Source organism: Orbicella faveolata, unplaced genomic scaffold, assembly GCF_042242905.1.
Source record: "Orbicella faveolata isolate gen_17 unplaced genomic scaffold, um_ofav_v1 contig_3, whole genome shotgun sequence".
NCBI classification, from domain to species: Eukaryota; Metazoa; Cnidaria; class Anthozoa; order Scleractinia; family Merulinidae; genus Orbicella; species Orbicella faveolata.
The window spans coordinates 10,008,570-10,022,500 of record NW_028301558.1 but is presented as its reverse complement, the minus strand read 5'-3'; the positions used below and the strand labels follow the sequence as shown (position 1 = coordinate 10,022,500).

Sequence of the window (13,931 nt, the reverse complement as noted above, 5' to 3'; positions counted from 1 at the left end):
CACGGGTTACGTGTACCGGAACATCAAAGCGTCCAGCAAAAAGGTTATTATTTGTTCTCCATACATACAATGTTAGTTAATCCATTACAAACGCAATGATTCGTAAACACACTACAATACAGCTGACAATAGATTCTTCGGTAACTAACCTGGGAGGCAAGCTACGTGACTGTGTTGACGTTTTTACTAAGTAATGCTTTTTCCTTCCTAATTGGAACTACAGCTACCTCTGTATTTACAAGAGCTTTTCGTACTAAAGGATTCATGGAATATTGCAGTTAGGCTCATCTAAGGATTGTCGTAACTCTAATAAGTTTTTGTGTATGCTGTAAAAAATATTACAAAACTTACTAAACAGCACTAAAAGACCGCACGCACGCACGCAAAGCGTACGCTTAATATGTAATTTCTTTTGACCGCTGGGCCTTTTAAAAGTCATTTAACGAGCGCACAAATTTCCAAACTTCTGAGTGCTTGACATACCAGTTTATGAGTTCACCGAGCAAAAGAGCCAACGTTTGTTGTTATTGTAACACGTTGTCAGTTTATAATGAAACCCCTCCTTGCTGAATAAATAAATCTCGAGATTATTTTTGTATAGATTTACAATCGCACACTCACGACCGATAATTAGTGATGCTTTGGCCGAAAAAATCGAAGAAATATATCTATGATATATAAAACACGTCTCCACCGAACGTATACTCTTACAGATGCATGATAGCTACATGAATCTTGAATGATAAAACTCTCGCGCTACATGAAATCTCGGAAATTATCGTGTTGGCTTTTCGACAGTTGTTTGGAATGGTTTACTAACCTTCGCTCCACCTTGCAAAAGTTTCTCGCATGTCGCTTTTCCAATCCCTGAAGCGCCGCCGGTTACTATAGCCACAGCACCCTCGATTTTCATGACTGCGTTGCTTCAAAGAATGCGAAGTAAGATTTGTTAAAATTCACTTAAGTGAATCTAAGATGACATAAATTTTAATTAAAGAGCGCCGTGTCCGTTGATGCTCATTTGCATGCTTTAGGCGCAGGCTATTGTGGGTTTTTGCTAGTGCTTAAGAATTTCCTTCACGTCATAACTTATCAAAACAGTTCGACATTCAGTCAATCACAGACCAGTCGACAGGGAAAACAATAATGTTAAGAAGGACTTGGAGGCTGGCGTTGGAGGCGTTACAAATCTACCCGGGTTCTTGCGTTCTCTACATGTAATTTACATAGTTGATATTTGTATTGTTGTTTAAAGTCCGACGTTTACTGAATATGAACGAAAATTCAAGATAGATTTCTACAACAGTCCAGTACAATCCTCAAAGACAATTCAGATTCGTTCGTTTGCTAAATTTTACACTGACAGTCTCGTCCCCAAAAGCCACCTGTCCCTATTGTCCCTATTGGCCTTGCCAGTAGGACTGGGCTGGCTCTGGCTCATCGCGAGCCAGAGAAATATAACCTCTGGTATCCAGGGTACACTTTTTCTTTTTTCGTAAGAATACAATTTGTAAAAATATCGAGGCTGAAATTTGCTAAATCTTAAAGAATATTTTAAGAATAAACCCGAGGCTGAGACTTTTTGCAGAATATAATTTTGTGAATTGGAAATTTGTAAATATACTGCAGGTGTAACCTGCAGGCTGGCTCCAAAATTACTTTAACATCATCCAGACACCAAATACATTTGACAACAGAAATGTCATACGTTATAATCTAAGAATATTCACCTGGAATACTTTCAGCCTAAAAATTCGCAGAAAAATAAGAATATTCAGTCGGGCCTGAAACCAATATTTCCATAAAAATGAAAAAAGAGGCGCTATTGCACCATGAAATGTTTCAAACATGGGAAGGACTGAGCTGTCCGTGAACCTATATGCCTTACCCTATTCAGAAGTGTAGATGGCAACTTTAGAAAAAACAAAAACAAATTTAAACAGCAAAATCAAATGAGCAACTATTCCACGAGAGCCCGTTACAAAGTTTAAAAGAATTCTGTACATAAGGTCCAGAGACTTTAAGGTAGCTCTGAACCCCATGTACATAGTTTGTAGAACTTTTCAAAGGTTGCGTCTTATCATGCTGATCAATATTTTATAAATAATATATAAAAAAAAATCACCGTGCCGTTTTTCAATTATAAGCCCCTAAAGCGATAATTAAGGGTGTTTTCAGCCGGTCATACGGTTGCTATGGTAACCTACTGTGTCACGAAAATGATAACACGTGTTCACCAATGATATGATTGGGCAGGTTTGTTATATCATGATTGTAGCATCACGTGATAGTGCTTATAGTGACCCATCAAAATCTAAGTGCTGGAAACTGTTTTGAGCTTCCTTAATCGGGTTTTGAACGGCCCGGCCCAGGGTAATACGCATGTTTTCGGGTAAAACATGTTGGGAGTTTCTTCATCAAATGCAAGTAAATTAAAGACTAGACAACTAGCACTGATTCATGAAAATTTGACTTGTGTCAAGAAGAGAAGACAGTGGCAAGCTTGATGTCTGTTAACGTGAGAATTTGTTTCAATCTACAGATAGATATGTATAATAATTGTAAAATTATTTCAACAGAATCTAGGGCAATGAGACCTGACGTGCTGGCTAACGTTTAATTTAAATTCTTGGGCTATTTACTTTTCTCACTAGTTCATTTCAATGCTAATTTCTCATGACTACTTTCTTCGGCCAACCATAATCAGGCTACAATGAAAATATATACAATATTATAAAACAGCCTAAACTACTATGCATACCGTTTAATGGCTGGAACTTGAGAAGTCTGAAAAGTAAGTAACGTTGTTGCAACATATAAAAGTGAGCAGCACGTAGTGGTCGAATGCGGCTACGTTTCAGCACGTGCCGCCGTGAAAACGAAGTTAAAAAGCCATCAATTTTTTAAGCGGTTGCATATGTCACGATCATATGCAAGTAGTATTTAGCAATTTTCACTTAGAAATGTGTCCTTGTACGTAAGAATAAGTCTGCCGGTCTGACCCCAGAACCCCTTATGTCTATAGCTGTGTATTATACTATAAAATTACGTTACGCAACCCTCATATAAGCCCGGGGGATGTACTCCCCGAAGTTTTTAGTGAGGTGTGTGTGGCTCTTTCCATAAAACCTTACCTCATTTCAGACCAAAATATGCATTTTCGAAATCCTACTTCACAGAACTGACACAAAAATCAACAACCTACTTAAGACCTCTAAGGTTAATATATCCAACACTAACCTGCGTTTCCCTGTAAATAACCGGCAGTAAATGTATGTACGTCTGAGACACACATGAGTTTAAGTAACCGGTCGAAAACGAGAGTGACGTCCCGATTTTAAAGAGAGAAAATAGTTTCAGCAAAATAGCATACCGAATTCCTGGCCAGAGTCAGTGTCAACCATACCCCATTTTAGACCAAAGTGGTCAAAATCTATACATTATTTCAGACTGAGACGGCTCAGGTAAAACTATACCCTTTGAGTAACGCACAGGTTATATAACTTATGTGAGTGAGTACCCCGTCCCCCCGGGAAAAGCAAGGAAGCAAGCTAGTCGCGTAAGCCCTTCCTGCGCCTTTGTAAGTATTATTAATGTACTGGAAAGATAACGATGCCCGAGAAGACCAAAGAAGGACAGTCTGAGACGCAGAAATAGAGAGAAGCGTAGGCACGGGTTAAAGCGAGCATAAAATCTCTTTGGGCGTATCAAATTTAATAACGTGTTATTTCCGTCTGGGGTTGGTCATCGGCTCTCATGGGTAATGTTATCTGTCAGAGTGCGTCATGATGTGGGAAGAAACATCCTTGGTGCGACAAATAAATACACTCTCGTGGAACAAGTGCGATTCACATTTGTCGTCTTAATTGTATTGATTGAACTGAGAAACGCGCGCGATGATCACCCAGCGTTTTCTTGGTGCCTTTTTAGTCCTTTGCACTGGAGTCTGCTGGTCTCACGGAAAAGGTAGGATTACCTCTGAGATTGGTTCCATTTGCCAGATCCGAGAAAACCGCGTGCACGCTCAACTCCTTTTTAGTAAAGAAGTACTCTTTCAATTTAAAGGAAGCAGTCACAATTTCGAAACTGAAAAGCGTTTGACACCGCTAGCACTGTCTGTGCGGGTCGACTAACAGCTATAGAGAAAATGCGACATTTGCCTCCAGATCGATCTTATTCAGGGTGTCTTATTACTTTCAAATGCTCAAGCGAATCACTGTGCACAGCCGTTAAGTCTTGAAAACACTTTGTATGTTGGAGGACTTCTCTGTTACATAGATCAACAAATCATTCGCACAATTCTCTGCCGTAGAATTCATTTTACCAGACTGTCAGGAACCACACTGTCCGCAAGCAGTTAGTGGCAGGGTATCGGGAACGCGAATCAAAGGAATTCGTTCTCCGAAAACAAGTTTGCGATCGACTCCAATGGAGTACCATGGCAAGGCACGTTTCATCGGTCTTTCAGCACACGGAAATGAGAATAAATTGTGTAAGACGGAATATTGTTTGGCCTTGTATGTAAGATGGGTTTTAGACGTCATAGACTGCGGGTGGTTACGCTACCTGAACTTCGAGGAACAACAACAACAATTTATTTCGGTATTCCTATACGGGTACATGGTATTACCTAAAATAGAATTTAACTAATATAATGTAACTAAAACACAATAATTTAATAGTGATAGTATTCTGTTTGTAATCCATGCATGAATGGTTCTGTCTATCTATAGACAGCTGAGAAGTCAGCAGCCTTTTCTTTTACTTACGTTTTCTCACCTCTTAGTTTATTCACTTTCTTCTTTCTCGCTGATAAATGACAATTCTGGCGGCTCACGGCCTCATCCTTCGTCTTTAGATATTTCCCACTCTTGATGATCGTTTCAGATTTAAGGGTAGTCTATCCACGGACCTTCAGTTTTTTGCTAGGAGTTATTTTTCCCTTCGAGCGCGCGAAAACCGAAGGGTCTTTACCCCCCTCCCCTATGTCATTAGTCTCCTGGGATGTCACGCAACGCTTCACTAAAAGAAACGTTGCGTGAGCCTTGCTTGACATCCATAAAAGGGCTGCGGAGGAGACTACTATGTCATCACCTTGACATTATCACCTCCGCCATCCCTCCCTAAGATTAAATCGAGCAACATATTAATTGTAAAGGTTCCGAATAGAAAATAATAACGCGACTTCGGATATTACTGCTCGAAATTCAAAGATTCCACCGGAGAACTAGATGCGAGCTTGTTTTGATGGAGCATAAGGAGCGGGGATTGATTGTAGTATCGTTTTACGCACTGTTTCTTTACTCTTTACACACTCAAGCATCACGACAGCAAAGCCCTGAACCTCACTGCGTGGTCACGGATCACGCGCTCATTTTTGCCTAAATAACGTGTCACGCATTGGTAAGGTCACCATCCTATTTCCGGCTAAATGTAGTAAAAAGTTACCTTATATTATAGAAATGTTTGCTTCGAAACATTCTTTACTAATCACATTTTCGATCTCCTAAATAATTCGTGTAAAATTTAACCTTTACTTTTTCTCTAACAGAACTTGAAGAAGAGCACTTTACCCTGGGAATGACACTTTTAAAAAGAAATAAAACTTATAACATTTGTTGATTGTTTTTTTTTGGTTTGCAAAACTTCACAGCTCCAGCAAATTTTACAGAATACAACACATTATCTGCTGCCGAAACTTCCAAAGGTGGAGCTCAATTCATACTTGGTAAGTATTATACTTTCTTGCGTCAGTTTTCTTTCTTTTTTTTTTTTTTCATTTTCATGCAGTTGTGTGGTATTTATATTATTGAAGTGAAAGGCAACTACAGTGGTACACCACGTTACGACCACCTTGTTAGAACTACCAATTTCAAAGAAACGAAATGTGAACGAGTGAACTTGTGCTAGGGGAAAAGTCAAAGTGAGTGTTGCCTAGAACTTGTTTAACGATTAGATAACTATGTTTTCAGGCTCTTCGCACAGACAAGATCAGCCGTTAAACACATGGGAATGTGAAAGAGTAACGGCCGTCCCATCACGTGTTCGTAGTGAATATCGCCTGAGTGGTTTCTACCGGAAGTATCTGCACGCCTACGGCATTCCCATCATCAGTTCCGGTTTAGCCCAAGACGCTGCTCTCCGGAGAGCTTGCTATGTCGTTGTTTTTCTCTTCGCTGATCGTCTGGACATTCGCACGTGGTTTTACAGGAGGTATGGACGTGCAGGTGTGATTGCGTCCAGAGAGGGTGTCACGAGTATCCCTGAGCACTCATGGCTTGGGAGCTGGTGGAACCAACGGGCCAGGGGCCTGGGAGCCACAATTACCCATCCCATTTCCACATGTAAGTACATTTTAAAAAGAGAATGTTGTCAGGGAAACATTGCTTGTTTTTAATTTTAGATTGAATTGAAACACTGCGTTTTATTTGAACCATTGTCCTGTTTGCAGAGGTTTTTCTTTTCTTCTATTCAAATTTGAGGTGCGAGGCGGCGCAGGACAATTTTTCGCAGTTGTGTATAGAGAAGCATGTTCCATTTTATCAAGTTTGGCGGACAGCAGAACATTGGGCGTTCTTTTTGGAGTGTAGTGGAAAGTTTAACTGTTGACCTGGGTTGCGAGTAAATTCAAGGAACACAGAAATAGTCCAATATTTTATAAGGAATCAGTGGAACACGGAATGCTTATAAAAGGAACAGTGAATCCCTGGAAGGAAGAAGTTTGCCCTTGTCATGTTCCTAACATACAACAGTATCGGACTTCCTCGACTATTTAAAAGAAAAGCCATAAAATATAGGTTTTCTGTGTAATTTTATAACCGTACTGTCTTTCCAGGTGGAGAAGAAAACATTCTTTGTTATCCAAGAGGAGATCGCTACCCAAGAGAGGACATCTTTCTTCACGAATTTGTCCATGGATTGCACAACTTGGGCATTGCTTCAAACGGTGCTATTCCAAGTTTTGATGGGAGGTTGAGCCAGCGATACAACTACCTAAAGCGGACGGGGTACAGATGGAGGAATACGTACGCCATGTCAACCGACAGGGAGTATCTCGCAGAGGGGGCTCAGAGTTTTTTCGACTGCAACGACGAACAAAATCCGCCGAACGGAATCCACAACCACATCAATACGAGAACAGAGTTGAAAAGTTACGACCCGGTGCTTTATGGCTTTTTGAAGGAAATATTTCCTTGTCAGAACAGATATCTGAAACGATGCGACGCGCGTGCTGGTATGTACGATGTTCTTTCTGAGCTCATGCTTCTCATGTACAAGTGTTTCTGAGAGATTCCAAAGATTGGAGTTTTACACCAGTTTTGCAACGCTCTAGAGTGGCGTACCGTGGGATGTCTTGGGAGTCACTTGTATTTGACCACAAGAAGGTGTTGCATAACTATTTGATACCACCCATAGAAAATACCGTGGCGAACAAAATTAATGCAGCGCCTAATGGTAAGGTTGGGTGTAATACCGTCGAGAATATAACGGATTTCCTATATTTTGATTGGCTGTATTTTCTATGGCATGGTATAAAAAGTGATATTTCCATAATATATCAGTAGGACATAGATCGGGTCAGAAAGACTCTGAAAGACCTGGAAACAAACTGGAAAAACCTGATAATAACGCGTTTTTTGCTTGTATGAGGTGGGTTACTTAACTTGCAGCACTTTCGTGAAACACTGTGGAGAAACCACGATCCTAATTCCTATCCCGGTAAAGGCATTTCGGACAATTTCAAGAGAACATATTTACAAAAAAACATTTGTCTAAATTCAAGGAGCCTATGCAATAAGGTCAAAGTTTTCTACGTCAGTAGCGACAATGACGCTAAAGGACACAGCCCTGAAAGTTGGTCTGGGGAAAAAAGTCATAACTACACCAGAAAAGAGAAATTCTTCAAGTTAATAGATACATAGTTTCCTGTTATTTCATTCCAACCTTCCCTACCACATGACCGAGTAACGTTCCTAATGAATGTTTTGTGAATATCTCTTTAGGTGTGAAGCCATATCACTTCAAAATGAATTGCGACAAAAGTAAGTGTCAGTTGTGCAGGTCAAAGTAAAACTTATGAACAGCATTATTGTAGAAATAATTCTGAAGGATCTTACCTCTCTTTTTCTCTTTTCCAACTTTTTTTGTGTGAAGTGATCTTTTTCAAGCACCGTCTCACCAGTTTGTTATGTATCAGCCAAAACAAATGGTTTACGTGTTATGTCTTATATTTTCTCTCTCTGTTAGATGGCCGAGGGGTCTTAATGGATTTTCAGACGAAGCGACCCGTGGGGACAAAACCATCAACCCCACCTCCAAATACTCAACCCCCACCCAATACTCCACCTCCCCCTAATACCCCTCCTCCTCCAAACACCCCTCCCCCTCCAAACACCCCTCCTCCTCCTAATACCCCACCTCCTCCTAATACCCCTCCCCCGCCAAACACTCCTTCTCCCCCTAACACCCCTCCCCCTCCAAACACCCCTTCTCCCCCTAACACACCTCCCCCTCCTAACACCCCTCCTCCCCCTAACACCCCTCCCCCTCCAAAGCCTCAAACGCCTCGTCCACCAGGTGAGCAGAATTTATTTTTATTTACCATTCTTAAGGAAGTTATTTAACTTAAATCGGCCACTTGCTATGCATCATTATAAACGGCACGATGATTCGTTTCGGTCATCAACAACCGAAAAACAACAACAACAACAACAACAACAACAACAACAGTGCGAAGTTGTAACAATGAAGGGCCCTCTGGATATGCAAATTTAACGAACCTCGATCGGTCGACTTCTTTGATCGTTTGCAATTACTGTGCGAGTATATATGAAAATATGAAAGATTGGCAATCTTTCATTCAATGCGCAGCACAGCTTAACTCAAGGTGTGTTCGCTGTTGCTTGTTTCTAGTAGATTGTAAAGATAACCATTACTTTTGTGGTACGTGGGCAAGAAGAGGAGAATGTAGAAGAAACCCAGGTTACATGTGGAAAAACTGCAAGAAAGCGTGCAACAAGTGCGGCGGCGGTGGTAATTTTACTTATTTATTTTTATTTTTATTTCATTTAATCTATAAGATAAGGTTAAGTGGGCTTATCCTTTCCTTCACACGATTCGCCATTTTTTTAACATGCGCTTGGGTTACCCCCGTGAACAAAACCTTCGTCACCGGATTGGATATTACTAGACTCTCCTGGGATTTCCTAAACCTGGAGTCATCTAAACATCACTTGAGAGGGATTACTTAGAAGTAAGGGCTACATGGAGCATGAACTCTCTAACCCTTCAAACTCTCTTATTCTTACATTGCTGCTACATGCTCGAAACGACTGTCAGTTGGAAAAAGAGAAATCTTTGTTGTTCTTATCATGATAAACTATTTTTGACTTATTAGGGAGCTGCACAGATCAAAACAGATTATGTGCCTTTTGGGCCGGACGGCGAGAATGTCAGAGGAATCCAAACTTCATGCTAATTTACTGTAAGAGAAGCTGCCGAGTGTGTTGATCAAACAAGATGATTTTGCTATGCAGGGAATATTAGCTTCCTGAGCTTTGAGTTAAAGTTTGGTTTACGTGCACGTTAAAAGGACTTCGGTATTATTTTTTCATTCTGAGAGCGATCAGCAGGTAATTTTTTATTTAGCGGTAATATTGATATTAATTGAGTACAGTTCTCGAGGCGAGCAAAGAGGTAATTTTTATTTAGCGGTAATATTGATATTAATTGAGTACAGTTCTCGAGACGAGCAAAGAAAAGCAAAAAACAGATTACAGGACGTGGAAAATACGTAGGTTATTGGTGATAGCAATCTTTTAAATGAAATAGGCGTAACAACTCGTGCTCTGTCCAGCCTCGATAAGAGGCCAAACGTTAACATTTTGAATAAAAAAATATTTTGTTGTCACTGGATCACTTAGAGACTGTTTACACGAGGGAGAGCGGACTCGAGTTGTCCCTGATAATATTGTTACCCTCTACCCCTTAGTTACCCGTTGTAGGTTATAAATATTTTATTATTATTATTATTATTATTATTATTATTAGGTTAAGACAACAACAGCTACACTGTTTACATAGAATGTAATTGGCTCTTTTCCCTCTACCTTAGCCAACTTAATTGACGATTTTTGGGCCATATACGCTGGTTTACGCTCATTACCCTCATAGACACGACGCTATAGCATGCTCAAAGAATTCAAAACTTAGGCCCCATTTATATGGTCTCGGGTAAACGAGACAACCACCATAGCCGAGGTAACTTTCAGTTTATTTCTTTGCAAAATTCAACCATCCGTTTACAGTTGGACCGCGGACCCGTCCCGAGGAACAAGACAACTCGAGTGGGCGAGTTGTCTCGCCCCGGTAGGAAGGGTAACCCTGGCAAGCGGGACAACTTTTCTTCACATAAATGTTTTGGCTCGCTTAACCGGGACAACTCTCGGCGTGGCGAGTGTCACGTAATGCCTAGATTTAGGATTTATTTAAAGCAGAAACTCGTATCAAAGAAGTGAAAATTAATTCGGCAAACCCCACTGTGATCGAATGACCGAGGGAAACGCAAAGAAAGAGGGATATTTGCACATTTGATTATTCAATAAGGGATACGAATAATCGTGCAGGGTCAACTTTGACTCGGCCTATAGGGACTACGTTTGCACATATAAAAGCTCGATACTGTTGCCTCGGGAGGAGGGTTGTCCGGGGTATCCGAGATCATATAACTGGGGCCTTAAAGTGATTTCTCTGCAAAGTGTTCGTCATTTCCACGATCTGAAAGACTGATTTGTCGTTCTAATGTAGACATCGCAGAGAAGGTAAACAAGTGGCCAGAATATTACTGGTGTTTATTTTCTTGATGCCAATGAGTTCTTCGGAAAATTCGCCCAAAGCGTTGCTATTCCACATTCTCTTCTTTCTGTTAGTTATAGAAAGGCAACGACAACTTCTCAAATTTTGCAAGAGCTACCTTGCGTTGGGGATGCCAGGCTACTTCATTTTCACGCGGCTACACTGTCATCGACTACAGCTATTGACAACTGAGCACGCGTGAACCTCTCGCCCAGAGAATTTTTTTCCTTCACAAAACAAACCTTTATGATCATAATCAGGTGGTTTTCGCCTTTCTAACGACGTCTGCCTTAAAATATCACGATGCATATTCATTGCATCTGAAATTGAACTTACAGATGGCCATATCTATTCATACAATGGCTGGCAAGCTGCCTATTTAATATTTAACTCATGATGATAACTTCTAAAGAAAGATCAAATTTCAAATTTGACATATCTCTTCAATTTCGTGGCTTTTATATCCTTAAAGTCATTTAGAACATTAACTTTTGCAAGCCTATTTCATGATTCGATTTCCGTATCACCGGAGATTGGTTGATTTTGTCAGTTGAATAAAACACAAAAGGAATATGATCTGTTATATCAAGACTGCCACCTGTAATATTCAAGATCTCTTTTTGTATTTCTAGACGCCTAATCAAATTCGATTGCACGCAGCCCGCAAAGGGGTTTTGACGTTCGTAAACATAACACGAATTTGCATGTGGAATGATTCTCACTCCGGATCGAACCTTGGTTCGAATAACAAGATATTTCATTTTTTAGTTTCGAATCTCGATTCAGTTTCAAAGAAAAAGACAACTAGCGTTTGAACACGGCGAAATTCAATCTCTTGATCTAGAAAATTTACAAAAACTTATGGTATATATTCAGCAAAATTGCGAACGGGATCTCCTCATGTTTATTTAGATGTCTTGAAAGTTACTAGCCGGTGTGTTTATAATTAAGATATCTGCATTATAGAATATTTGAATTCATGGTTAGTGTTTATCTATACCCTATGCGAACGAGCACGTTCATGTTTCCTTTTTCTATTTTTAGTTTTGTTAATAAGTCGACTATATACACATACATACAGCACAGTTCTTAAGGCAACATACCACTTGCTCAGATCTATGCAGTAGATATGAGGGAACCTTCTACGTTCGCGTTCAGAACCGCTTGTTCAAAACTCGCAGGAACTGTCTCTGATAATGAGAGTTATCTGTAGTATCACAAACCGCCTTTTTCCTGAGTTTGTGACTCATAAGTGAATTGTTCGTCGTTTCCCCGAGCCCTAATTTGCGCGAATGACTTTCACGCGAACCGTTAGTTAGCATTTCGGGATTCTCCGCGGTCATTGCCTCCGAAACGTCTTGCGTAGTGGACGTTTCCGCGTTGCCCTGCATTGCTCCGCCGTAAAACATACGTTCCGAAGCCTTTGAACGTTCTAAGGCTTTTTCGGACTTCTTGTGGGGTATACGTCGCCCTGGTAAAGGGATACTGCTACTCCGCTGAATTCTCTTCTTCTCGAAGACATGCTTCTCCTCTTGGCTGTGTGCGTGGATCATTCGCTCGGATCTGTATAGTGGGTAATTTTTTTCCAAATCGCCGTAGGTATCCTCTTGACCCGCTTCCGTCGTTAAATTGTAACTGTAGTGCAGAATCCGTTTTTCACCTCCGTTCACTTGATTTGTCAGGACTAGCGCATTGTACGCGCTCTCGCCTAGTCTCGAGACTGCTGAGTTGCTGTTGGCACGCTTCATTGCGCAGAAAGGGGAAAATTTTCGTCTTCCTTCAGCTTCCGCTGATCAGTACAAACCACAGAGTCTTACTTCTTTAAAAAAGATGACAAACAAATTACTCACCCACTAATTTGACAACGAGCAAAAGCAGACTTCTGATATTGAATACATCTTTTTTACACAACAGCGGGAGTCGAAATATTGACCAACAAACACAAGGTGCTGTTTTAATGAGTTATTTCCTATGCGCGCCCACCGTTTACACCTGGCAGATTCATTTCACTTTAATTGCCCGTTTGCTTTGACACTTGGACTCAGTATTGAGCTTTGAAGAGGATCACCGATTGTTTTAAGGCTGTTTTGAACCATTGATCAAACAATTTAGTTCCCTTGTCGTGCCGGTGGAGGAAATGACAGGGAAGCAGAGACAATCTACTGTGTCAAGAGTTGAGATGTGATTTGTATGAGTTTGCACAACTTTATTTAATTATAACAACGCAACAAGGAGTAAGGAGAAGTTCCTGATGAATAAAAAATTCGAAAGTAGCAGTCTCTTGCACCTTCCAAACTAATTTTCGTTTTTCAGTTGTAACAATGATGAAGGATCGAAACATTTATCATGAAAGTCAAAGGTTACCATAGCAAGGTTTTATCCAACATTGTTTCTGTTAAACATATACAATTGACCACAGGATATGTCCAATACTGCGGCAGTTTGCACTACTGGCTATGAAGGAAAGTTGAAATGCTGTGAAATGTTCAAATCTTTTCACCAAAGTTCAAGAAAAAATTTACATTTTTCCCGGTCCCGTACAATTTATCAAATTAGATAAATTGCCAAAAAAGGCTGAATTCAAACGTAAACAAACTGGGCAGTAAATATAACATACTATTTTATTAGCAATTAGCAATTTTATCGCAATGTTTTGAATTGTAGTGAGACTAGCATTAAACAATAATTCAGACCCATGCAGTTTTCATTTTCAATGATTCACTTCTAACTGAAAAAGGGGTCCTCGTGAGCGATCCCGCACCCAGTTTCGTTCGTTTTATTTGCCTATAAGCTGAAAGTGCGTCACAAACCTTATCATCAAAACAGAGTTATTCACACGAAGGAAATCCACATTAATAAAAGGCAAGTAAATAGAAAGAAAATCATTTCAGAGTTTGCCTCATTAGATTTATTGGTCGATTGTTACAATGCAATGAGTTTGAGATGTCCAAGAAGCAATAAGCCGGACCAAACAAGTGTTTCACTGATAGCATACCTCCTGGTCACTGAGTCGAATTTTTGTTTTCGCATTTGCTGAACAGAAGTACATGGGTCAAGATATACGGTTTTAAATACGA

At 40.2% G+C, this 13,931-nt stretch overlaps 3 protein-coding genes across 4 annotated transcripts in view; 1 reads left to right on the top strand and 2 right to left on the bottom strand.

Moving 5' to 3' along the window:
* LOC110065898 (15-hydroxyprostaglandin dehydrogenase [NAD(+)]-like) overlaps nt 1–1,054 on the bottom strand; it is a 17,341-nt gene extending 16,287 nt beyond the window's left edge. Inside the window, exon 1 of the mRNA XM_020773073.2 lies at nt 821–1,054. Coding sequence (XP_020628732.1) covers nt 821–913 — 93 coding nt within the window. The 5' untranslated portion in view covers nt 914–1,054. The remainder of the gene's footprint in view (nt 1–820) is intronic.
* Nucleotides 1,055–3,733: 2,679 nt separating this feature from the next.
* On the top strand, nt 3,734–9,915 carry LOC110065904 (uncharacterized). Of its 2 annotated transcripts, none has more exons than XM_020773084.2 (8): nt 3,734–3,966; nt 5,654–5,728; nt 5,973–6,344; nt 6,836–7,234; nt 8,004–8,042; nt 8,248–8,577; nt 8,917–9,033; nt 9,398–9,915. In XM_020773084.2, the coding sequence occupies exons 1-8, from the start codon at nt 3,897–3,899 to the stop codon at nt 9,508–9,510; spliced, it is 1,515 nt and encodes a 504-aa protein (XP_020628743.2). In that variant the 5' UTR covers nt 3,734–3,896; the 3' UTR covers nt 9,511–9,915. The 2 variants fall into 2 exon arrangements, with proteins under 2 accessions (XP_020628743.2, XP_020628742.2); XM_020773083.2 differs by having other exon boundaries at nt 8,914–9,033.
* On the bottom strand, nt 9,687–13,010 carry LOC110065905 (uncharacterized). The gene has a single exon (XM_020773085.2). It carries the CDS (start codon nt 12,600–12,602, stop codon nt 12,009–12,011), a length of 594 nt encoding a protein of 197 aa, XP_020628744.1. The 5' UTR covers nt 12,603–13,010; the 3' UTR covers nt 9,687–12,008.
* Nucleotides 13,011–13,931: the final 921 nt, after the last annotated feature.

Excerpts from the sequence above, each read along its gene's own strand:
- LOC110065905 (XM_020773085.2), bottom strand. The coding sequence starts at position 12,602 with ATGAAGCGTGCCAACAGCAACTCAGCAGTCTCGAGACTAGGCGAGAGC.
- LOC110065904 (XM_020773083.2), top strand. The coding sequence starts at position 3,897 with ATGATCACCCAGCGTTTTCTTGGTGCCTTTTTAGTCCTTTGCACTGGA. Across the intron at positions 3,967-5,653 it reads CTGCTGGTCTCACGGAAAAG|CTCCAGCAAATTTTACAGAA; the intron begins GTAGGATTACCT and ends AAAACTTCACAG. Across the intron at positions 5,729-5,972 it reads TGGAGCTCAATTCATACTTG|GCTCTTCGCACAGACAAGAT; the intron begins GTAAGTATTATA and ends CTATGTTTTCAG.